We start from the raw sequence: 24,898 nt of genomic DNA on the forward strand, positions 1-24,898 counted from the left end.
ATACTACTATGTCCATTTTCCTATAGGAAATCAGTAATTATATCTAGTACCATGCATTCAAATGGGAAAATAGAAAACGTTCATCAGAAGACCATTTATTAATCAAACTGTGTCACACTCAGCAGCTTCTCTTGTCTGAGAAACAGGGAAACATTTTAGTTAGTTCCAGTTAGTGAGGTTTTACACCAGACATTCTTTGCTTTGAATCTCAGATTTGAATGAGCCCAAAATATCAAAACAAAACTCATTTTTTTAAAAAAAAGCCAGGTTTAATTTTAGAAGGAAATTAAATCTGTCCAGACCTCCCTTTGTTTCCCATATAGGTGATTTTAAAAAGAGTAAAGGGTTATGGGTTATTACGGTTGTGTGTTTCAACTAGTCAAACCAAACTCTTTAATTATCTGGGAATTTACTGGATGTTCTATATCTGATTGTTTCCTGCAGATTACTTGAATAACCTTTGTCCTGATTCTGCAGAGTATGAAGACACACAAGGTAATTTCAAATGGGTAGAAGAGAAACTTTTATTTAGTATTATAAATAACTAGCAGTGCGATCTGTCCCAGGAATGTGTGAATGAAGCCCAGACTGCGATGGCATAGGTCTGATCTGAGGTCTCACTGCTAATTTAGGGGAGTTTGCCTCTCCAGTATAAACTCTTTGAGCAGAGACTGTACATTTTTAGGTTTGTACAGGGCCAAGTATATTAATTATTAATACAACAACTTATGGCATGACCTTCAACTCCCAATGGTATCAGAGCAGGCTGTGTCTGACCAGTCATACATTCAGAATGACCAAATCTGCTAAAAAAATCTGAAACTTCTGGATAAAAAATTAAGCGGTCTGATTTTTCTAATAGGAGAAAATATTGACCAGAGTGATGCTGTGTTCATTAGTATAGAGTGATCTCAGGTTGCATGGGTCTGACTGTTCTCTTACACAAGTGTAAATCCGGAGTAACTCCACTGGAGTGAATGGAGTTTGGAGCAGTGTATAAATGGTGTAAGTAAGATCAGACTCAGGCACAATGAGTGTGAAAGGCACAATGTAAAGCTGCATTCTGTCCTGTTTCCGTATTTCATGTGGAATGGCCTGAGGCAGGGTCTTCTCACTGAAATGGAAGTTCAAATTCAAATTCAGCTGCCGGTCGGTCGTTTCTGCTCAGCATCAGAGGCCTATGGTCACATTAACTTGGAAACTTGACCCACCTCCTAATACTGTGAGGAAGAAGGAGGAGGCAACCTTTCAAAGTAGGTTCGAGGTCATGTGCAGGGCAAGTAAGAGGGAAGTCAGACTGCTGTTGTCTGCCTCCTACCTTGCCTTCTCAGCCTGTGAATAAATAAAGGCAAGCATGAGCCACAGAACTGGGATCCAATCCCAGATTTCAAAAACTGATGAAGTTCTGAATTGTTTGGGCTCAGCACATTGGGCTAGCCAGAGAATTTTAATCCCGATCTGGATTTGGTTGATTAAGGATTGGTTCATATCCAGTTCTAGAACGGAGAGCAGAGCAAAGTCTCTGACAGTCCCTTGCTATTTCACAAGCACATGCAGTAAAGATCTGGAGGTTAAGATTTGGGGAATTCCTATAGCTCCGGCATGCAGAGCCGACAGAAAGAGAACTGAGTGCACTCACAAGCATAGCTCAAACTTTTTGGTTCATTCCCAGAGCTCAGCCACCAGCTAAATCCTAATCCAGTCTTGGCATACCCATGCTGGGTATGATACTTCTGAAGCAAAGTGGGATGGCCTGATGTGTTTATTGGCATGCCATTACCCAGAATGAACTTGCAGCTCACCATTGTTTTACACTGGTGCTGATGCTGCAGAGGTCTGGAATCAGCAAGAAGGCTTGGTCTACACTTGTTCCTTGAGCTCTGACCAGCACACATACACTTGAGAGACAACATATCAAAATCAGCTTGTTCAAAATAAAGAACTAATGAGGTGCTCAGCACCTATCAGGATAGGGCCTTTTAGTTGCCTTGGAATAATCTTTGTGGGTTACTCCCATTGAAGTCAGTATGAGGTCACAGGGGGATCAAGGCTAATGTTATATTAATCAAGCAAATACTGTTCTCGGCACATCCAATGTGAACCTGGAGTAACTCAGTTGAAATGAATTGGGTTACTCCTGATGACCCTATATATAACTGAAAGCAGAACTTGGCCCACCATTTAAAGCACTAGCCATAAGCTAAAGATAAACTGTCATGCTTACAAAAAACTGCTACTGGAAGATATGTCACAAGATGATTTGGTGAAATTCCTAAGCACCTAAAGATAGTCCCATGATCTTTCTTGTTTGGGGCAAGCTTGACTCATGGTATTATAGCAAGAGGGAGACAAAGGGAAGGAAAGAGGGGACCAGATGTGGAAAGCAAGTAGGACTGTTTGGGATCCTAGTTATTAAGGGCAGCTTGCCCCTGAAGGTGCCAATGCAGCTTAGCCAATGCATTTCTTTAAAAGATGTATTTATTAAAAGGTGGGATATAGGTTGCTTTTTCTAACCTCTCATGTGCTTTGTGCCTTTCTGTGTTGCTTCACCCATCAGCTGCCTTACTCATGGTCTCTGAAATTACGGACCGAGCCAACGACAGCATGCAGCAAGGGGTGAGTTGTGATTTGATGATTGGTACTGTCTTCTCTGTGAGTTTGCTGAGGAGTATGAGTCTACTATACTATCCCACTGTACTATCCCAGAAACCCAGATCCTTTAGCCTATGCAGCTGGCTCTCTAATGCCACCCCTCCCCCATTTCCTCCACTGGAGGGCACAGCAGAGAATCTGGGCCATAGTTTGCACAGCATTTGGAGATTCTTTGGGCTTTATAGAAGTGGTGGACTGTATAATTTTTGCTGATTAAGAGTTTATTTCAGAACCATTTCCTCTAAACTTCCATATTGACTTTTGCACTTTATTTTTATCATATTATTATCACAATAATAATATCATATTATTAAAGCAGTGACATGGAAGAGATTAAACACAATTTCCTCCTTCCCCAACCTCTGTAAATGCACTTTGTTTTCTTGAGGGGCAGGTTTCATGAGAGTCAAATTGCTGGTCTTGGAAGCTGTATTCCTGCTATCATAACCCATTCATATACAAGCGCACACAAATCCGCAGCTCCTTCTTCTCTTATTCATAAATTATCAATGCAAAGCAGTTAACAGCTGACTCTAATTACGGAACAGACTCAGAGTCATTCAGAATACAGTATTAATAACTCGACATGTACCTGGATGAATTCCTAGACTATAATTTAGACTTGGGATAGGAGGGAGAGTCCTGTAGCACCCTTACTAACACATCATACTACACTTCCAAATCTGACAGGAGCATTGAATTACAGCCTATGTTTTCTATGGAACACCAAGAATTAATTTATTAGCATTTTCTTTAATGGTAACAATACTCTAGCACAGTGCTTCTCAAAGTGGTGGTCCGCGGACCGGTGCCGGTCCGCGAGCCATCGGCTGCCGGTCCGCGGCGAGTTTCCTCATAAGAGCGTCGAATAGGATAATAATATGGCACCGGTCCCTGGCACATTGGGGGGGAAAATTGCCGGTCCCCCACATCAGATAGCTTGAGAAGCACTAGCACCTTTTCCCCTAGCAGCTTTTATCCCAGAATTTCAAAACATTTTACAAATATTAATTACCTCACATGAGTGCTGTGGGGCTAAGAAAATATTTGCATTTTACACATGCACAAGCAGAAGCTCAAAGTAGTATTAGAGGAACCTATTGCTCTAAGAAGCATTCACTACTCTGAGCTAAGAAAGGGCTGTATTACCCTTTAAACCTCTACAGTTTATTACAGGCAGCACAGTCCTAATTTTTAGATACCTGCCCTCAATGTATCCCAGTGAGGTCCCATTGCCACTGTTGGGCAGCTTCTTTTGGTCTCCTACTGCAATAGTAATCAGAAGAAATCCTAACTAAATCGCCTGAGCTTGTCATCCAGATCCCTTGGTATCCAAGATTTCAACAGTACCATCTGCCAAATAAAAAGGGACTGGGGAGGATGGAGTGTCACCCTATAGCAGAGAGGAAACCTGAGATGCTGATAGAGACTCTTTACCAAAGTTGTCAAAGTAATGACAATAATTAAAACCTCTTCCCTTCCCCCAGTATAAATAGGTGCCTTCTGATTGATACCGTTCCTTTAATGGGAGCATTGGTTTGGTTAGATTCATTTTACATACCATGCTGGGTGCTAAGTTGATACAACTTGCGGCACTCATGTATTGTGCCTGTGCCACTCAGGCCAGGTAAGCAGTTAACAGTATCAGACTTTGGTAATGAGCTTCCTGATCTTTGCAAGGCTTTTGAAAGGAAGAACTGTGCTCGCTAGTTAACCTTTCAGACCCCTGGTACAAATCTATTAATCCTGAATGTAAAACCCCAGATAATCCTAGCAATGGTTCTAAAGTGCTTTCAATTACCCGTGTCACCTCAGCAAGAGCAGCTATTTGGTAAAAGGAGACAGCAATGTGTGGGCCCTTAGGGGGTGTATTTACGGGGGAGGGGAGCAGCATACTTTGCCTCCAGCTCCTCGCTTCCTGGATCCTGGAGGAAGAATGTCACTACAGAGCCTAATATATCTATGTATCTATGGACTATAAGGTGGATAGAAAGCTGGCTAGATTGCTGGGCTCAACGGGTAGTGATCAATGGCTTGATGTCTAGTTGGCAGCCAGTATCAAGCAGAGTGCCCCAGGGGTCGGTCCTGGGGCTGGTTTTGTTCAACATCTTCATTAATTATCTGGATGATGGGATGGATTGCACCCTCAGCAAGTTCGCAGATGACACTAAGCTGGGGAGAGAGGTAGATACACTGGAGGTTAGGGATAGGGTCCAGAGTGACCTAGACAAATTGGAGGATTGAGCCAAAAGAAATCTGATGAGGTTCAACAAGGACAAGTGCAGAGTCCTGCACTTAGGAAGGAAGATTCCCATGCACTGCTAGAGGTTGGGGACTGACTGGCTAAGCGGCAGTTCTGCAGAAAAGGACCTGGGGATTACAGTGGACGAGAAGCTGGACATGAGTCAACAGTGTGCCCTTGCTGCCAAGAAGGCAAACGGCATATTGGGCTGCATTAGTAGGAGCATTGCCAGCAGTTTGAGGGAAGTGATTATTCCCCTCTATTTGGCACTGGTGAGGCCACATCTGGAGTATTGTGTCCAGTTTTGGGCCCCCCACTACAGAAAGGATGTGGGCAAATTGGAGACAGTCCAGCAGAGGGCAACAAAAATGATTAGGGGGTTGGGGTACATGACTTATGAGGAGAGGCTGAGGGTTTAGTCTGCAGAAGAGAATAGTGAGAAGGGATTTGATAGCAGCCTTTAGCTACCTGAAGGGGGGTTCCAAAGAGGATGGAGCTAGGCTGTTCTCAGTGGTGGCAGATGACAGAACAAGGAGCAATGGTCTCAAGTTGCAGTGGGGGAGGTCTAGGTTGGATATTAGGAAAAACTATTTCACTAGGAGGGTAGTGAAGCACTGGAATGGGTTACCTAGGGAAGTGGTGGACTCTCCATTCTTAGAGGTTTTTAAGGCCCAGCTTGACAAAGCCCTGGCTGGGATGATTTAGTTGGGGTTGATCCTGCTTTGAGCAGGGGGTTGGACTATATGACCTCCTGATCTTCTATGATCAGTAATGGGCACTGTGTGGGGATAGGAAGCAGCAAGTGGGAGTGTCATGGACAGACAGACGTATGGCAACCCAACCACAGGTGGGGAAGCAGCTCGATAAAGCCCCACAAAACTGTTAGGCCCCAGAAGGTCAATCTGGTCCTAAAATACCATTTGGCCCAACCTTGTCTGGGTGTCTCTGCTTTGACTCCAAACTGCTTAATGTCAATGTTATCTCTTGGTGGGGAGTGAGGGGAGGGTACGTCTGCTTGTCTAAAGAACAATCACCATCCCACCTCCTAAACTCTCTTTCTCTCCCTCAGGAAAACTTGCAGAAGCTGGTACACATTGAGCACAGTGTCAGGGGGCAAAGCAACCTCCTCCAGCCAGGAAGGGTGAGTGCTGCAGTCGGACCTCCTCTGATAAGGACATTGTTTTCCACCAGCTTTATTTCTGTCTGTGTGGATGGCGAGATTTCAGACCTCATGTCTACAGGTGTTGTTTACTGGGCCATTCCGATAAGAGTTGAAGCCCTGGTTTATGTAAAAGGCCTTCACTCTGCCAGCACTAAGACAGACATGCCAAGTGTCTCTTGTTAGGAGTGACAGAGCAGCCCCTATTTTCTAAGCAGAGTAGCAATCAGTTTCCCACTGTAGCTGTCCCCAAAGCTCACCGGTACAGTGTATTTCATTAGAGTCGCTATCGTTTTCCCCATAATGTCCATGTTTAAAGTTCTCAAGTGCTGGCAAGTACAGACTGTCGGCCTCAGAGCTTTGCAGTTGTATTTGGCTGGGTGAAGAGCTTGGAATGAGGGGAAATTACTTGTTTTCATTATTGTTATTCTTCTCATTCCCCAGAGGTATTTTTCATGTAATATATAATTTATAAGTGATACAGAAATAGAAGTGTCTGTATCACATACAGACAGACAGACACACACACACACAGTACCTAAATATCTCTTCACTAGTTTTGCCTTGTCTTCCACATCAGATTTAAGTTGCTTGTCCTCACTTTCAAGCCCGCACAGTTCAGCTCCCCTCCCCCCATCCCTCGGCTTAATCTTCATTTCTTGAGCCCTACAAACATGAAACTTCCCTTCAGTATCACAACATCTTAAAACAAAAACTTTATGTAACTCTCAAAATGTTCACACTACTAACCTAAGGAACCGCAGAATCTCACCATTGCAACCCTCATCTACCATGCTAGGTAATGTTTTAACTTGGGGCCTGATTTTACCATCCCTAACGCATGATATTTGCAGGATTGGGCCCTTCAATTGTAAATTATTCTGGAAGGGAACACTAGGTCAGATTCTGATCTCATTTGCAGCAGTGTAAATCTATATTAATTCCATTGACTTCAACGGAGTTACTCTAGATCTACTCTCGAGTTACTGAGATCAAAATCTAGTCCATTGTCTTGACCGATGTGAGAAGGGCCATATGTATCTGTGGTGCTGTATAAATAATAATAATTATATAAGGAGAGAGATAGACTATATGTCTATGTGTGTGTGCATATATGCTGTGATTCTAATACTCTTGCAACCCATGCTCACCTGGTGTTTGTTGGTTCATTCTCATTGTAGGTGATATTTAAAAGTTGAATGTCCTTTTCTCGGAGTCCGTTAAATGTTGACTCCACTACCCTTGACAGAGTCATTTCTGTATGAACACAGCTGATAGTGGGGAAGCGAAGTAAGCAAGAAACTGCCCTGTCCCTGACAAATGTATAGGACTGGTATGAAAGTAAATGGTAAAAAGGAGCAACACTGACATTTGGCTGACCGAGGACAGATAGGACTGATCTGAATAATGAATAGACCTTATTGTCCTGAGGAGGATCAGGCTAGCAGAGACAGGAGTGTTAGAATCTCCTCCAGGAAAGGCAAAAGCATTGAATGCCCTCCGTTCACTTTGTGGGGTGTTTCGGTGTTCACAATAATGATACTGATGCCCCTGTTTCCTCCCTCAGGAGTTTCTGAAAGAGGGAACACTGATGAAAGTGTCTGGGAAAAACAGGCATCCTCGGCATTTGTTCTTGGTAAGGATATTTCATTGGTTTGTTGCCTTTCTCATATCATATCATGGGTTTCCATGACTACAAAGGAGACTGAATATGGCCCTGAACTACAGCTGAGCTTGTGTACATTGGGGCTGCCAGGTAATTTAAATAGCACTGGTGACATAACATATTGGCATGTGTCAATGAGTGAGAGATGTTGACTTCTAGGATGTAATTTTCAGAAGGGTTCAGAACCTACAACTGGCACCAGAATTTCAGAAGATCTCAGCACAATGAAAGTGGCTCTGACTTTGGGCTAACAATTAATTCAGTTTCTCCTCAGGTTGAATCTCCCAACCTTCCAGCCTGGTTTGGTTGCTCCAGTGACTTGACCTTCCAGCTAAGTCATTAAAGAAAAAAGTTCACCCCTTTCAGGTTATCCAAGTCCAAAACACACACACAAAAGTCTTCCACCCCCAGTCCCAATCTGGGCACAGCCCCTCCTGCCTGAGGGTCACTCTGTCTTCACTCTGGGGAACTTCAGACACTCTTCAACCTACTCTTTGGGCTTTGCTGTCACCCCTCAGGCCCTCCTGGGCTCCTCTGAGACCCTCTCTGCTCTCTACCAAGCAGTGACTCTCAGGCCTTCCTACTTAGAGTCTCCCTTTTCTCCACAAGTTTCTGTCTTATCTCCACACCAGAAGGCCGGACTTAGGTACATGATCTGTCTGCCCCATGACTGCTCATTTTCTCCACCAAGGAAGGTGAGCTAAGGGTGTCATAGGTGGAGCTGGACCCATCTCCCCTTAAAGGGCTAATCACCCTGTGACAGGCTGGGTGCTGAAAACCAGACTCTAATTGGGGGAATGGAGAACTTGAAAATCTGCCCCTGAGCTCTTTTGAAAATTTGGTCCCTAGTGTCTGACCAACAGAGAGGATAAGGAAGCCACTACTAGCAAGAGCTTAAAAAAAAAAATTATTTTGGCTCAAGAAGTAGAGCCTTGTTTCTGGAGCTCAAGGATGTGAGTTCTAGTCCCAGTTCCCCATTTGTGCATGAGTGTATGGTATCTAGTTATTATATTTGTTGCCTGTGGCACATTCTTTCTTCTGGAAACATAGCATCTCTTCGCATTTGGCTAGAGGAATTGCTGCCCCAACGTCTTTTCTAATGTGTTTTTTGTTGTGGTGGTTTTTTTAACATTCATGATTTTCTTTTGTATTAGACAGTATTGGCTAATGGCTAGAGCAGAGATCTGGGGATCAAGACTTCTGGGTTCCATTCTCAGCTCTGCAGCTAGTTCACTCCATAACTATAGGCAAATAATTTTGCCTTTCTGCATCTGATTTACCCCCTCTATACCCTGGGGATAATGATACTTACTTGCTTTCTAAGGGATTGTGATGCTTAATTTATTGATGACTGAAAAGTTCTTTGAGATCCTCAAAGGAAATGTGCCATAGAAATACTGAGTAGTGTTATTACAATACTGTGTTGCAAAATTTAATTTAAAGTCATGGGATAAATGCTTAGAATACTGTATTTTCTGCAGATTTTCTAAATCTTGAACAGGGAAATTTACACGGGGGCAAATATGAAAATGAGAGAATACTTATACCAAAGTCACATACTTTGCCATGGATTCTTCATATTTCCTCTTCTGATTATTATTTCATAGTTATGTGAAAAAGCTTCCTTGCTCATTGCTCAGCTTCTCTGCCTGCTTCATCATGAGAGGCTTGATTGATTTTGTGTGGGACACCATGCTGCCCATATGCTTCTTTGATGGCCTCATTGATTTCTGCAAAACTCAAACTTTGATGTATTGGAAGTAATGGGTCTAGCCAAAATCTTCATGATGTGATATCACTGCAATGCTCTTTTATTGAATCTTCCTGGACAATCTGAAACAATAGCTCTACTGCTCAAACCATAACCAGTTTTAAGCCTGTGGCAAAATTGCCATTGATTTGAACTGGACCAAGATTTGACCTTAAGAGAGTGACCCATCTAGCGCTATGGTGGTTAACTCTGAAACCTACTGATGCCAGTGTGAATGTTGATATTGTTAATTGTTTTACTGCTGATTATTTTAGCAGAAATAGCCAACTGTTTTGGTGCTGTGGGTGGATTTTGGAATTGTGGACAGAATTTGAGCAGAATGCCATGATGTTCATATGGTCATAATTCCACCATAGGGACATCAGAATCTGTGGCCATTACTATTACGGCTGAACTAAAGGACCAAACAGGAGGAGCAGGAATCAGATAGAGAGAAAATCTAGTTTAAGTAATAAACAGGGATAGGAGAATAATTTAAACTTGGGGGGAAAAGGTAAACTGAGCCAAGTTTCAAATAAGATATACTTGAAAGCTTATCCTCAGCTTGAAAGTCACAGAGGCAGAAAATACTACCAAAATGAACGAAGCACTGAAATAAGTGTAAATTTATTATTAGGGGGCTTTGTGGTGGCAACTACCAGTTGAGGAACAACATCACGCTTCACCTAAAGATTCTGCTGCTCAAAGCTGGGTGTCAGCTGCAGGGAGTGAAATAATCCCTTGGCAGATGGAGATATTACATTAAGTGTAGCCCAGTGGTTCTCAACCTGTGGCCCATGGGCCACTGGCAGCCCAGTCAGCACATAGCTGCGGCCCATGTGACATCCTCAGGGCCATACAGGTAGTATATATACACCGTGTGATTGCAGCCCATATAACACATAGAGAGCTGCATATGCAGCCCACGATGGTAAATAGGTTGAGAACCACTGTTGTAGCCCATGAAAAAGAGAGAAATGATTGCAAAATAAAATAACTCTCATGTTAAACTCTGAATGTGTTTGCATTATCTCCCTGTCCCCAGTAATACTGCAGAATCGGTCATGCTACAGTCACTCAGGGGGTGTGCTTACTGGACTATTTGTCCTGTTAAACCAGCAAGGAAACTGCTGCACAGCTCTGGCACTTATCTCATTCTTGATATATAGCACACCTCCTATGAGCCCTGAACCCGTACCGTACATCTCTGCCAATGCAAGCAATCCTGGCCTGCAGCATCCCATCCAACCACCAGCACTGGACGTGTATCCATATTACACTTGGCTCTGCCAATGCACTTCATCCTTGACCTGCAGGACCCTGCAATACCAGTCCTGAGGCCCTGGCTCAGGGGTCCATCTCAATTCTGACCTCCAGTAGCCCCTGCTATTCTAGCTTTGGAATCCTCTGGATTTGACTTCTAACTGTACTAGAAAAAATAACTTAATACTCTCCCAAAGGAGGGGAAAGCCTAGATTTTAAAATCATCATTCATTCAAAACCCTGACAAATATTCTAAGGGTGATATCCTAATCCTATTGAAGTCGCTGGCAAAACTCCAGGGGGACCAGGATTTCGCCTGCCATGTTTTGCAAAACGTAATTTTCAGATCCTTTGTGGATTTTTTATGGTCCCTAATGTGTCAATTGCTATGCCAAAAAAGTGCATTCAAATGGGATACGTGTGACTGGGTTTTGCTTCGGTTTTGTTTGGATGAAATAAGTAAATGTGCCTGAATAGACCCTAAAAAAAAAAAAAAATCTGAAGAAAGGATTGGATTTCAGAAGTGCTCAGGAGAAGCCTAATTCTGCTCCCATTGACATCAAGTTAGGCCAAAACTGAGTGCTTTGGAGAACCTCGCCCAGAAAGCACATGCTTGAGCAAAAGCCTGAGAAGGGATTTGATCCCCCAATTTACCCTAGAAATAAATCAAACTCAAGCTGTGGTTAGAACATGCTGTTAAATGGTGTGTGTGTATGTGTGCTATGCCTCATGTGTTTGCAACCACGCTTTGTGTAAGTCTTGGTGTTGCGTGCATTTGTGTTCACATGTGGGGCATAGGTCTGTAATGTGCGGTTCTGTGTGTGTGTGTATAAGCACGTGTGTGGCATGTACATGCATGTATTTTATGTAGGTGTGTAAACCTGCGTAAGTTGATGAATATCTGTTGTGTGTATTGCAAGGCTACTGAGCTGGCTGTCTTGTGTAGGCCGATGGTATTGTTGAATCTGGTGTTTCCTGGCAGGATGTTTGGTGTGTTTTGCTGGGCGCCTGTTTCCTGAGTCCAGTCTCTGTTTACACGGATGTTGGAGCCTCTTTGCAGAGAGCACAGAATGGGCTGCTGAAGCTGGCAGGCCTCCTAATCGCCCCTCCCCCCCCCCCCCCCCCCCCCACTACAGGACTCTTCGACTCAGACACTATCTCTTATCTCACACTTCCAAGAATTTCTCTACAAAAGCTGCTTGTGTTGGACGTGAGGCGGGGGAAGCTGCCATTGACTGGGAGATTTTGTTCAACACTCCAGACAACCAGGCTGGAGTTTAGCAGGATTCTGAGAAGTGCAATACCATCCCAACTTCAGGCTCAATCCTGCACTCTTGACGTTAATAGGAGTTTTATCATTGACTTAATTGGGAGCAGTATAGGGCTCTTAGAGAACAAATTTAGGACAATCAAATGTGTGGCAGAAGTTTCTGGAGAATAAATGCACTGGATGTAGTTAGTATTAGGGGTGGGTGAACTTTTTTGGCCTAATTTTGAATCCACTTGAACATCATAGGTTTGCAAATTCAATGTGAACTCTAATGTTATTGGGTTCACATCACACTTAGAAGGGACTGTGATGAAAGGAACCGAGGGAGAAGAGTTAGAGCAGGGAATGTATTCATGGAGTGTGTATATGTATTGAGGGGCACAGAATAGAAATACTGGGTCCATCAATATCTCCTGTGCAGTTCAAGAACCCCAGACATTTAAATCCCTCAGTGATCTCTGGCACTGACTCTCCTTAATCTCACACCCCTACAATACAGTATGTATTGCCATGCAAACCTCCATGACAGTTGCATTCACTGTGGACTTCCTGATCCCAAACTGGTGCCCAACTGACTAGTAACTATCCAAGGCAGCCAATTTGCACAGGACTCTTTTTTTTCTGGAAGTTTTTGTCCTTGTGGTCTGGCACTGCAGTATTGAGGCTAGCTCTCCTTCAGTTTATATAGTTACTTCTGTTCATCCCTAGTCTTGAGAACAACTTATTCCACCAATATGCAGTTGTCGTCAGGACCCAAAAGTAGTGCTCCACCTGGTGACTATCACCCTCACGTACTGCATGAAGTTGGCTATGCTGGGGCACATGGTGCCTCACTATTATAACAAAAACTCCATCAGCTGCTAGTCTTGGTCTCTGGCTCTTCACAGGCACTGCCAGAAGGGCCTCCACCTCCTTGCCTCAGACGCCCAACAACTGTTTTTCAAAATTTCAGTAGAAATCAAGTCAATAGGAGTTTTACCAGTCACGTAAGTGGAAACAATATAGGGCCCATAGAGGAAAAATACTGTAAAATCCTTAGGACAATCAAACATGTGGCTGGAGTTTCTGGAAACCAAGCAAGGAGTGAGAGCTGAGCACATTCATTCTGGCCTACATTTCGAGAAAAGGCCTAGGAAATGGGGTCAGCAGCCAGGATTTTCCAAGGGATTGGAGCAGTTTGATCTCCTCTACCACAATTCCCCTGGGATTCCTGAAGGCTGCCAGAAGGTCTTTCATTACCTTTCAGAAGCCACTACTTCGAGAAGCTGTGCAGGGATAGGTACCCAATGGGCAGTGCAACTGCAATGGTGCAGAAGAACACAAATCTGGAACAAAAGGCAATGCTACAACTGAAATACCCCGGCTACTATGGACCACTGGACTGCTGGTACTAAGACTAGTATTAGCCAACCAATTCATTTACCCGCAATTCAATTCTCTAGTGTAGACAGCCAGGGAAAGCAGCAGGCAGGGCAGCGCCTCTGTGCCTCTTTTACATAGCATCCCTCTCCTGGCAAACAATGAAATATTCATCCTAATTTCATTGCAAGGAGTCATTGCTAGTGGGACCTTATAAGAGATTGGAGACACATTTCTCCTCTGTAGGCAGCATGGCAAAACAGAAGGAAAAACAAACTCCACCTCCAGTGGGCAATTACAAAACAAAGCCATCATCAATGATTAATAAAATCTTGAGATACTAATCAGAGCTGCCATGGCAACAGTATGCACTTGGGTTGTTTTTTTTAAATATTTTTTTATAAATAAAATAAACAGGGTTTGCAGCCAATGAGGCACAGCAGTGCATGCTAGGAAGATCCTATGTTTTTTATGAGATTTTTGTGTTTGTGTGATTTAGTCCCCTTCATTCGCTGCCTTTTCTGTGGTTTGGAATGACCCCGAAGTATGTGGCACTGTTAACTGGCAAAGGAGGGGACTGCTTTCTTCTGTAATCCAGTAACCTTTGAAAATTCAAGGGACGCTTTCACCCCCAACTCTCTGGCAGAATCTCCAGGTGGAGGTGAAAGTAAATAGAAGAGAATGGAGGTCATTTTCAGATGATAATAAAAAAAACAAGTCTCTCTTTCTTTTTTTTTTAGCAATTGCTGCCATCCCAGCTGATACTAACTTCAGTTAAAAAGCTCATCCCTCCAGTGAGATCAAGCAAACAATAGTTTATTCCAGCTGCTTTTCAATGAACAGTTTATGATAGGTTTACCTCCCTTAACCACTCTGATCCCCAATTTCCAATAGGCTGTGATGAATTCCTCTCTGTAGCTAGCACAGCCCTGGTTAAACTGAGAATTATAATATGATCAGTACAGTGCAGGTGTCACTGCGCTGATTAGATTAATGTTAGCACAGATGGTAATTTATGAAGCAATAAGTAAATGGTATAAAAACTCCATGACAAGCCATTTGTCACCCAGTTCTATGGAAATTCTATTGTTATGCCATTAGAGGAGTAAACACTTCACTTCAGAATAGAGAGACTACAGCTTGAGACTTTTCTTCCTTCTCAGAGTTATAGTTTCAATGTAATAATAATACTTTTTGTCTGAGGATCTCAAAGAGCTTTACAAATACTAATGAATTAAGCCTAACCACTGGGAAGTAGGCACCCCCATTTTAAAGATGGGTAACTGAGGCACAGACTTGCCCGAAGTCAGACAGTGGCAGCACCAAGAACAGAACCCACAGGTGAACTCCTGACTCCTTTGAAGTCAATGGGAGCTTTGCCATTGACTTCAGTGTAGCCAGCATTTCACCCTGCGAGTCCTAACTCCAAGTCTCCCTTCTCTAGCCACTAGAAACTGTTCCGTCTCTGCAAGAAAGCTGAACCACGACCTTCTAAGAAAACATTCAGAGGGTCCCAAAGGTTCCATTTTTTCAGGCAAGGGCATTGGTGGAAGCAGAGGAGGACAGAAAAACATTTAGGGCCCAGCAAAGGAAATGACCAGGTGACAACTCAACTTCTCGTGATGTCCAGTGCCAGTGACATCCTCGTGATCAGGAAGGGGGTCAGCAGGGTTCAAATCTAGATCCATTGAGCCCAGCAGAGTTACACCAGGGATGAATTTGTCCCTTTCTGTATGAAGCTATTTTATAAACAAACAAGTTACAGGCAGGAAGATGGGACTTTAAGTAGCAGATGGATTTTTCTCATAAATGGAAAAGAGCTCTCTCAGCCCTTTGGTGTATATCAGATGCAGCACAAGCACTCAGTGATATGGTGGTCTGTTGAAGATAATGCTTGTAGGGTTAAGTCAGACCACACTAGGGCCTTGGAAAATATCACAGTAGGGTTCCTGGCACCTTCCCCAAGATCATTGCAACTTATACCCACATTTCACTCTGTTTTCACTGAAGGGACGCAGAGAATGGAAGACCATCTGATTGTGTGGGGTCTGTACATGCCAAGGCCCAGCCTTAATCACATTTCATTGGCATTTTCATTGGGGAGATAATGCAAGGTTGTTCACAGCTCAGTGTGAAGGATAACATTTTCAATACTAGGGGATGGCATCTCCATTGTCTTTCCCAAGCCTAGGGCGACCAGATGTCCCGATTTTATAGGGACAGTCCTGATTTTGGGGTTTTTTTCTTATATAGGCACCTATTACCCCTCCCCGTCTCCCCCTCCCCGTCTCCCCCCCCCCGTCCCAATTTTTCACACTTGCTGTCTGATCACCCTACCCGAGCCTCTTGCACCCAGTCTCTCAAGATTTCTCTGATGGTGGATGCCAAAATTTCTCCAAGTTCTGAGTACTAATGTGTATGTGCAATGGCAAGAGCTCCAGAGCCGCAGGTTCGAAAGGGGTTAGCCGGGATGTGTATGTGCTGAGATGGTGCATTCAGACCATCTGTAGCCTTTCCCTTAACACAAACAGCCATTCCACCTACACTGAGCACTTAGTAATTAACAACAGTCGAAATGTGCCTGAACCAAAATCCAATCACTCCTGAGCTTTGTAGAAGTTTGGATCTGGATCTGAACTTCGTGGCTCACGCCTGTCTTTAGTAACAATTCATGCAATTCTTAAGTCACTGCTGGCTCTGGGCATCCCTCCCACCCAAGAATAATGGTTAAGCTTGCAAGACATATTGCAAATTATTGATTTTGTCTTTCTCTTCACATAGATGAATGATATTCTGCTGTACACGTATCCCCAGAAGGATGGCAAATACCGACTGAAGAACACCTTGGCTGTGTCCGGCATGAGGGTAATGCTTAGTTCAGACGACAACCTGGCATTAAAGTTTATTTGGGGCTTATTGGCTGCCTTGTTAATGCTTTGCCAGTTTATGTCTCCTTTCCAGTTGACTGAAAGGAAAAAGGGCATTTTATCTAATGAGTCCCTTGCCTATTCCAGGAATTAAAGAGGAAAATATAAAGTACACAAATAAAAGAATATGTAAAAGGTTGCAGATTAGCATGACTGCCTCATTTGGGCTGGTGATGAATAAAGCAAACCAAACTCAAAGTTACTAACCGATCATGACTTTTCACAGAAGCTAAAGAGGGAAAAGACATCCCATCTAGTCCTTTTCCCTCTCCCTGTTCCCAACCAATGATTGTTCCCTACAATATACTAACCAGGGTTTTAGCACCTCCTAAACATTCACACTCATGTCATTCCCTTCTCTGGGAGCTTTCACGTCCATCCCCTTCAGCTGATGGGACAGACCACCCTGCTACACCAAGGCTGAAATGTTTAGTTAGAGATTCCCTCTGTTTTCTGTATTCCACCTGGCATGTTGGAGGCCGAGTTTGGAATCACGCTGGAGAGCTGGGGGTTGGGTGTGGGTTCTGTACTTGAGATGGAATGAGATCAGGATGTTCATCTAGGGAAACAGTTGTGAGAAGGTGCCACAGCTGAGAGGAAAGAAGGCCCAGACTGGGGACCTGTCAGGGGTAACAGGACACCAGACCTGAACACCCCCTAAGTTTGGGTTTTTTTAAATCTAAATCTGAACACAAATTTTGTCCCCTATCTTTATAATGGGCCAAACACAAACTCTGGCTATACCTGTCTCTATATCCAAGAGATCACCATAGTATCTATACATGGAACACACCCCAAATTGGCAATAATATTGACCAAAAATCCCACCAGGATCAGCCCAACTGACCCTGCACCCCACTGTCACATTGTGCTGAGGCTAGTGGGGACACTACCTTGTCCCCACTAGCCTCTTAGCAACTGAGAACATCATGAGTACTAGACTTTGATGGTTAACACTCCAACTATTGGAGTTTCACAGATCCCTGTGCATCAAGAGTTTTACCATGTGCGGACCATAGATGGTTTAAATCACTACGTCCTTCATTTATGCGTCATTTGTTTCTAGGTCAGCCGCCCAGTGACAGAAAAAGCCCAAAACGTCCTGAAGATTGAATACGCTGAACACTGCCTGACCCTGTCAGCAAGGTATTGTCTCATACCAGCCATGGCAGAGGATGTTTATTTTAGCTATATCTCTAGACCAGTCCAACCACTGTCCAAGACTTAATTGGTGTCCCACTGTTTTTAAACTCCATTTCAATCTATGCAATTGTGACAGATAATGGCCAAGTGCTTGATTATAAAGAGGGCATTCATTTCAATGTAAGGCTCATAAGACACAACTAATTCAACACTTATAATGAGTAAAAAGCTAGGACTCAGCACTTGATAAGATTTTGAGCAGAGTAGAAAATCCATTTCTAATAAGCCTGAGCCTTCTTCCTTGATCTTTTACAACTTTTTCCCTGTCACACTGAGAATCCAGCTTTGTCTACCTCCCCTTTATAATTTTACTTGTCAGCTCACATCACTGGGGTTACCCGAGGGCTAATGAAAAATAGTAATTAGCTAATTCCACGCCATAGATTTAAAGGCATTTAAAGGTACTTAAATGACAGTTAAAACAGAAATTAAACTTTACCGACGATGTAATGAGGTCTTTTTGTTAAAAGGAATTTTCCTAACGAGTTTGGACAAAGTTGGTACGGATCACAGTCAGGGAGGGCATTCTCTGTCTTGTGATCACATGCTGACAGCAGCAAGAATTTGTACATTAATTTCTGAGCAGGAGGAGAGAGTATACCGTGTTCTTCTTGGTTTTAATTCCAAAGGTGTCTTGCAAATTTGGTGCAGAGAGACAACAAAAAAGGGGCAGTGTGTGATTTTCAGATACATTGTTTAAAATTAAAATAATTTAGTCTCGGTGACAGTTGATCACACTGATGCGGTTATCAACGTTTTGAGAACTGAAGTTCCCATCTCAAGTCTCCACCTACAGTGTGGCTGGAAGCACAGCAGGCTTCCCTGAATGGCATGCACCCTGGAACCAACCTAATAGACTGGGAGGGTGATTTCTTTTCAACACACTTTGAAACCTAAATCCTCTTATAAGGAACATATGTCATCTGTGCCCAATGCGCAGAACCCTGCCAAAGCCCTTTTCACACTACGTAATAAGATGTCTGGTACTTTTATTATCAGTGTTGGATGCCCATCCAGTGCCCCCAAGGGTCCAAAGTGTGCATCTGCGCTACCCACTGTCAGTTAAAGAAAAGCAGGAGGTATATGGATTTGTGTTGGCTGGGACGGTAAATAACTAGACACCTACTGCCTTAGTGTAGAGAAGTTCTAGTGCAGATGAAGCCCACGTGTCAAGGCAGAAATTTACTTTGGAGCATACTGGGAGCTGTGCCTCGAATTAGGGTTGCCAGGTGTTCGGTTTTCGACTGGAACGTCCAGTCAAAAAGGGACCCTGGTGGCTCCTGTCAGCACTGCTGACCAGGCCGTTAAAAGTCCAGTCGGTGGCACAGCAGGGCTAAGGCAGGCTCCCTGCCTGCTGTGGCTCTGCGCAGTTCCCAGAAGCAGCAGCATGTCCCCACTCCAGCTGCCTGGCTGCACCTCCACGTAGCTCAGAGCATCCTCCTACGCCCCAACCCCTCATCCCCAGCCCCACCCCAGAGCCTGCACCCCCAGCCAGAGCCCTCACCCCAACCCCGCATCCCAACCCACTGCCTGAGCCCAGAGCCCCCTCCCATTCTCTGAACCCCTCAGCCCCAGCCCGGAGCCCCCTCCTGAACCCCAAGCCCCTCATCCCTGGCCCCACCATGGATGGGGGACATGTCGCTGCTTTCAGGAACTGCCTCAGATAAGCGCTGCCCAGATCCTGCACCCCTGACCTCCTCCCATGCCTCAACCCCCTGCCCCAGCCCTGATCCCCCTCCCGCCCTCTGAACCCCTCGGTCCCAGTCCAGAGTATCCTCCTACACCCCAAACCCCCAGAGCCTGCACCCCCAGCCTGGAGCCCTCACACCCCCACACCCCAACCTCCTGCCCCAGCCCTGATTCCCTCCCACCTTCTGAACCCCTCATCCCCAGCCCCACCCCAGAACCTGCACCCCCAGCCGGAGCTCTCACCTCCTCCTGCATCCCAACCCACTGCCTCAGCCCAGAGCCCCCTTCCGCACACTGAACCCCTCATTTCTGGCCCCACCCCAGAGCCTCCACCCCCTCCCACATCCCAACCCCCTGAGCCAGCCTGGGGAAAATGAGCGAGTGAGTGAGGGTGGGGAGAGTGAGTGACAGAGGGAGGGGGGATGGAGTGAGTGGGGGCGGGTCCTCGGAGAACGGGTGGGGCCTCGGAGAATGGGTGGGGCAAGGGTATTTGGTTTTGTGTGAGTAGAAAGTTGGCAACCCTAGCCTGGATTCTCCATTGTTCTTTTTGTGCTGACATGCAGTTGGTGCTCTTTTAAAGGCTGAGCCAGTGACTCCAGTGAGAGTCATGTGTGAAATTAGGGCTTGAAGCAGAGAGGCTGCCCTTTGGGTACTAGAGGTAGATAGTGCTCTTTCACAGGGGTCAGTCACAAGTACAAGGAGCCTCTCCCTCCTTGTGCTGTTCATTCAAGGGCCAACCACAAGTGAAGTCCCTGCTAACACACCCTAGGGCAGAGGTGGGCAAACTACGGCCCGTGGACCACATCCGGCCCGCAGGACCGTTCTGCCCGGCCCCTGAGCTCCTGGCCCGGGAGGCTCACCCCCGGCCCCTCCCCTGCTGTTCCCCCTCCTCCGCAACCTCAGTTCGCTTGCTCCGCCGCCGACGCAATGCTCTGGGCAGTGGGGCTGCGAGCTCCTGGGGTAGCGCAGCTGCAGAGCCCAGCCTGACCCGGTGCTCTGTGCTGCACGGCTGCCTGTCCTGGTACAGCCAGCCCGCCAGCCACCGGTGCTCCAGGCAGCGCTGTAAGGGGGCAGGGGATGGTGGAGGGGGGTTGGATAGAGGACAGGGGGTGGTCAGGGGCCGGGAGTGTGGATAGGGGTGGGGGCAGTCAGGGGCGGGGGTTCCGGGGGCAGTCAGGGGACAGGGCGAAGGGGTGGTTGGATGGGGCAGGAGTCCCGGGGGGGGGCAGTCAGGAAGGAGGGGGGGTTGGATGGGGCGGCGGGGGCAGTTAGGGGCGGGGGTTCAGGGGCGGTCAGGGGACAGACAGCAGGGGGAGTGGATGGGGCTGGGGTCCCGGGGGGCCGTCAGGGGCGGGTCAGATAGGGGACGGGGGCTGGGCCACGCCTGGCTGTTTGGGGAGGCACAGCCTCCCCTAACTGGCCCTCTATACAATTTCTGAAACCCAATGTGGCCCTCAGGCCAAAAAGTTTGCTCACCCCTGCCCTAGGGCACAAGTCACCTCTAGGGGGCAGAGAGGAGGCCTGGCTGTTGCCCCACTTCCTCTCTACTCTGGCTGGCAGAACTGACCAGTCACAGATGGGAGAACATGCTACACTCTCCTAAGAGATGGCACCATGGGTGCACTCCACAGGGCACTAGGGAATGCCAGGAGGCTTTGGGCCTTCCCCTGAGGTAACATGGCTTCGTAAGCAGGTGGTACCCATATGAAACCTAAATAAGGTTATGTCTACACTGCCGTTTCGGGGGAAGGAATTACAGCACATGTGGACATATCCATGCTAGCTTTAATCTAGCTAGCTCATGTACTGATAGCAATGAAGCAGCTGTACAAGCTCACCCAGGAACCTGGGTACTCATTTAGGCAGCTAGCCTGTGCGGTCACGGCTTCACAACTATTGGCACTCATGAATACTGCAATCACACTTCCAATTGCAGTGTAGACATACCCTAAGAAAGCCAAGTGAGAATGCAGTCAATCAGTATGATGATACAGAAAGGCTGCAGTGGCATTACAATCAGTGACAGAATCCTATTCCAGACCAAGTCAAGTTTTTATTAATAGTGACTTAGCCATATACAGAAAACAAAAGTATATTCAAATAAAACTGACAATTAAATCCATAATTATAAAATACAAAAATACATGTAAATACATATTTAAAAATACATAAACCAATAAACCATACATAATCATTGTGCCATTTTCCTTATTTTAGCGGCTGACCATGCAAATAGGGCAACCTCTTGGATCACAGGTACTATGTCTGTTCCTAATAAATACTCTATTTTCTGAGAGATCATAGAAAAAGGCATCTGGGGTAAAAACACAAAAAGCCCTTTTGACCTCAAGTGGCAACACAAATTATAATGTAATAAATAGTGGGGTAGGTCGTTCACCTGCCCTGAGCCACATGGACAAAGGCAGTGGCTTTCTCAATGCCAGCATATCAACCTTCTAGGAAAACTGTCTGCACGGATTGAAAATGGAGAGCGGCAAAGGCCCTCCTTAACATTTTATTACAACAAACTATCTAAATATCTGGCATACTCTTTTTAACAAGGGGAATGAAGGGGATGTTTTTGACATAGAAACAATTTCTCGATTTAATTACACATTAATTTCACATTTTTAAATTTATATCAAATCATTTCCAAATCTGAGAAACCTAAAAAATGCAAACAATATTGAATAGACTATAATCAAGGAAATTACATGAGAAAGCCCTACTGAGCTGTTTCTCTAAGCATAACCTTGACAAACACTGTGGATGCATGCTGAATGCAAAGCCAAAAGTTAATATTACTGTACTGCACTTTGGACAGACTAGAATTCATGCCTGTCCTGCTCTAAGAAGAGCAACTGGAGTATTATTTGAAAGACCAAGAATCTTCATGAAAAATTAGTTTTGAATCACTTCCAATCCCATGGGATCATTCCAGCCCCATATTTTCATACCAAACAAATTTGAATGCATACCTTGTCTATTCCAGGCCAGTTTCTCTGCTGCACAGATATCCCCTGCAGCCAGTAACAGTGTAGTGACATTTGACCTTCTGTTTTCTGTTAGACTAAGTTTACTGTAAGAGTAAATGATGTGTCACCTTGGCTAGACCCCAAAAATCTTTTCCGATGCCTAGTGTGACAATACTGAAGTTTGTGGGTTGTGCACTCTGAGCTGTTCTCAGCCTCCAAAACTTCAGCAAACATCCCTTTGATCCTTCATACAACCAGTGAGCTAGTTAATTGGGATCAGGTCAGTGCCAATTGACATAATTCATTTTACAAGCCAGCAGCCATGTGTTATCCTCACACTAAACACTCTAACAGTCTGTGATTATTGCCTAGAGATGTTTAATGGAGTGAAGAGTAGGTGGTAAGGGCCTGTTGGAGATTAGGCTTTTATTGACAGATCATCCCTGATCAGGTGTCCTTGCCAAAATGACTTTAATTCACACCATTAAGTCAGCCATGCTTTTATTATTTTTAAAGCCAGGTCTTGAACCTCAAATGGTTAGAATTTTGTGGCAAATGAGAGGTTGATAGAGCTGGGGGGAAATTTTCATCCTCAACACTTTTTGATGAAGAATGCATTTTAAGCAACCTCAAAATGTTTTGCAAATTTGTGTCAGTTTCACCAAATTGATTGTTTAAAAAATTGAAATGTTTTGATTTTTTTGTGCTTTGAAATGACTTTTTGTTTTTAAATTTCCTTTCATTTTATTTTTTTAAATGCAAACACTTCACAAATTGGTCAAATTGAAACAAAATGTTTTAATGTTGTTGAAATAAAACGTTTTGTTTGACCCAACACAAATGTTTTAGGGACTTTTCAAAATTGCCAAGGAACTGACAAATCCATTATTTACCCAGCTCAGGAGGTTAAACCTACGTTGGTGCCACTTCCACTAACCTTTTGGAGACTGGGGACATAACTAAAGCCTTGTGAGTCTTGGCTAGTACAGTCGTTCTCAAATTTGTTTGATTGTGTCACCCTTCTTTGTGTCTGTCGTCGTTTATGCCCCTTCCTCCCCCCGCTACACAAGTACATATAGCATTGTCCCACTCTGAAGGCAGGGCCGGCTCCAGGCACCAGGCAACCAAGCTGGTGCTTGGGGCGGCACCTGGAGGGGGGCGGCGCGGCGCTCGGGCCGCCGGGGAGAGCGGGGCCACAGCCGGGCTCGCCGCCCTCCCCCCGGCGCTCTGGCCGCCCTCCCCCCGCGCCCTCCCCCCGGCTGCCGGGGGGAGAGCCGTGCCCCACCCGGGGCTCGCCGCCCTGCCCCCGGCGCTCTGGCCGCTGGGGAGAGAGCCGAGCCCCAGCCGGGGCTCGCCGCCCTCTCGCCGCCCTGCCCCCGGCGCTCTGGCCGCTGGGGAGAGAGCCGAGCCCCAGCCGGGGCTCGCCGCCCTGCCCCCGGCGCTCTGGCCGCCGGGGGGAGAGCGGAGCCCCCGCCGGGGCTCGCCACCCTCCCCCCCGGCCGCCGGGGGGAGAGCGGAGCCCCCGCCGGGGCTCGCCACCCTCCCCCCGGGGCTCCAGCCGCCCTCCCCCCCGGTGCGACAGTGGAGCCCCCGCCGGGGCTTGCCGCCCTCCCCCCGGGGCTCCAGCCGCCCTCCCCCCCCGGTGCCCTCCCCCCGGCCGCCGGGGGGAGAGCAGAGCCCCCGCCGGGGCTTGCCACCCTCCCCCCGGGGCTCCAGCCGCCCTCCCCCGGTGCGACAGTGGAGCCCCCGCCGGGGCTTGCCGCCCTCCCCCCGGGGCTCCAGCCGCCCTCCCCCCCGGTGCCCTCCCCCCCGGGGCTCCGGCCGCCCTCCCCCCCCCCCCCCCCACGGGGGGGGGGGCGCGGCCAGAGGCTTTTTTGCCTGGGGCGGAAAAAAAGCCAGAGCCGGCCCTGTCTGAAGGCAGAGCCCAGAGCAACGGCTGCTGGCCAGGTGCAGAAGCAAACAAAGGTGGCAATGTGAAAAGTATCAGGGGGTAGCCGTGTTAGTCTGTATCTACAAAAACAACAAGGAGTCCGGTGGCACCTTAAAGACTAACAGATTTATTTGGGCATAAGCTTTCGTGGGTAAAAACCTCACTTCTTCGGATGCATAGAGTGAAAGTTACAGATGCAGGCATTATATACTGACACATGGAGAGCAGGGAGTTACTTCGCAAGTGGAGAACCAGTGTTGACAGGGCCAATTCAATCAGGGTGGATGTAGTCCACTCCCAATAATGGATGAGGAGGTGTCAATTCCAGGAGAGGCAAAGCTGCTTTTGTAATGAGCCAGCCACTCCCAGTCCCTATTCAAGCCCAGATTAATGGTGTTAAATTTGCAAATGAATTTTAGTTCTGCTGTTTCTCTTTGAAGTCTGTTTCTGAAGTTTTTTTGTTCAATGATAGTGACTTTTAAATCTGTAATAGAATGACCAGGGAGATTGAAGTGTTCACTTACTGGCTTATGTATGTTACCATTCCTGATGTCCGAAATTGTGAAAGGTGAATGAGCCCTTGATGGTCCCCATATCTACTCTGGCGACACCATCAGAGGACCCAACCACATCAGCCACACCATCAAGGGCTCATTCACCTGCACATCCACTAATGTTATATATGCCATCATGTGCCAGCAATGCCCCTCTGGCATGTACATTGGCCAAACCAGACAGTCCCTCCGCAAAAGAATAAATGGACACAAATCGGACATCAGGAATGGTAACATACATAAGCCAGTAAGTGAACAC

At 46.0% G+C, this 24,898-nt stretch overlaps 1 protein-coding gene across 1 annotated transcript in view; it reads left to right on the forward strand.

Moving 5' to 3' along the window:
- FGD5 (FYVE, RhoGEF and PH domain containing 5) overlaps positions 1-24,898 on the forward strand; it is a 137,357-nt gene that overhangs the window by 97,956 nt on the left and 14,503 nt on the right. Inside the window, exons 8-13 of the mRNA XM_065408176.1 lie at positions 445-495; positions 2,558-2,616; positions 5,964-6,035; positions 7,621-7,689; positions 16,143-16,226; positions 17,355-17,434. Coding sequence (XP_065264248.1) covers positions 445-495; positions 2,558-2,616; positions 5,964-6,035; positions 7,621-7,689; positions 16,143-16,226; positions 17,355-17,434 — 415 coding nt within the window. The remainder of the gene's footprint in view (positions 1-444; positions 496-2,557; positions 2,617-5,963; positions 6,036-7,620; positions 7,690-16,142; positions 16,227-17,354; positions 17,435-24,898) is intronic.

This window comes from Emys orbicularis, chromosome 7 (genome assembly GCF_028017835.1).
Source record: "Emys orbicularis isolate rEmyOrb1 chromosome 7, rEmyOrb1.hap1, whole genome shotgun sequence".
NCBI lineage: Eukaryota > Metazoa > Chordata > Testudines > Emydidae > Emys > Emys orbicularis.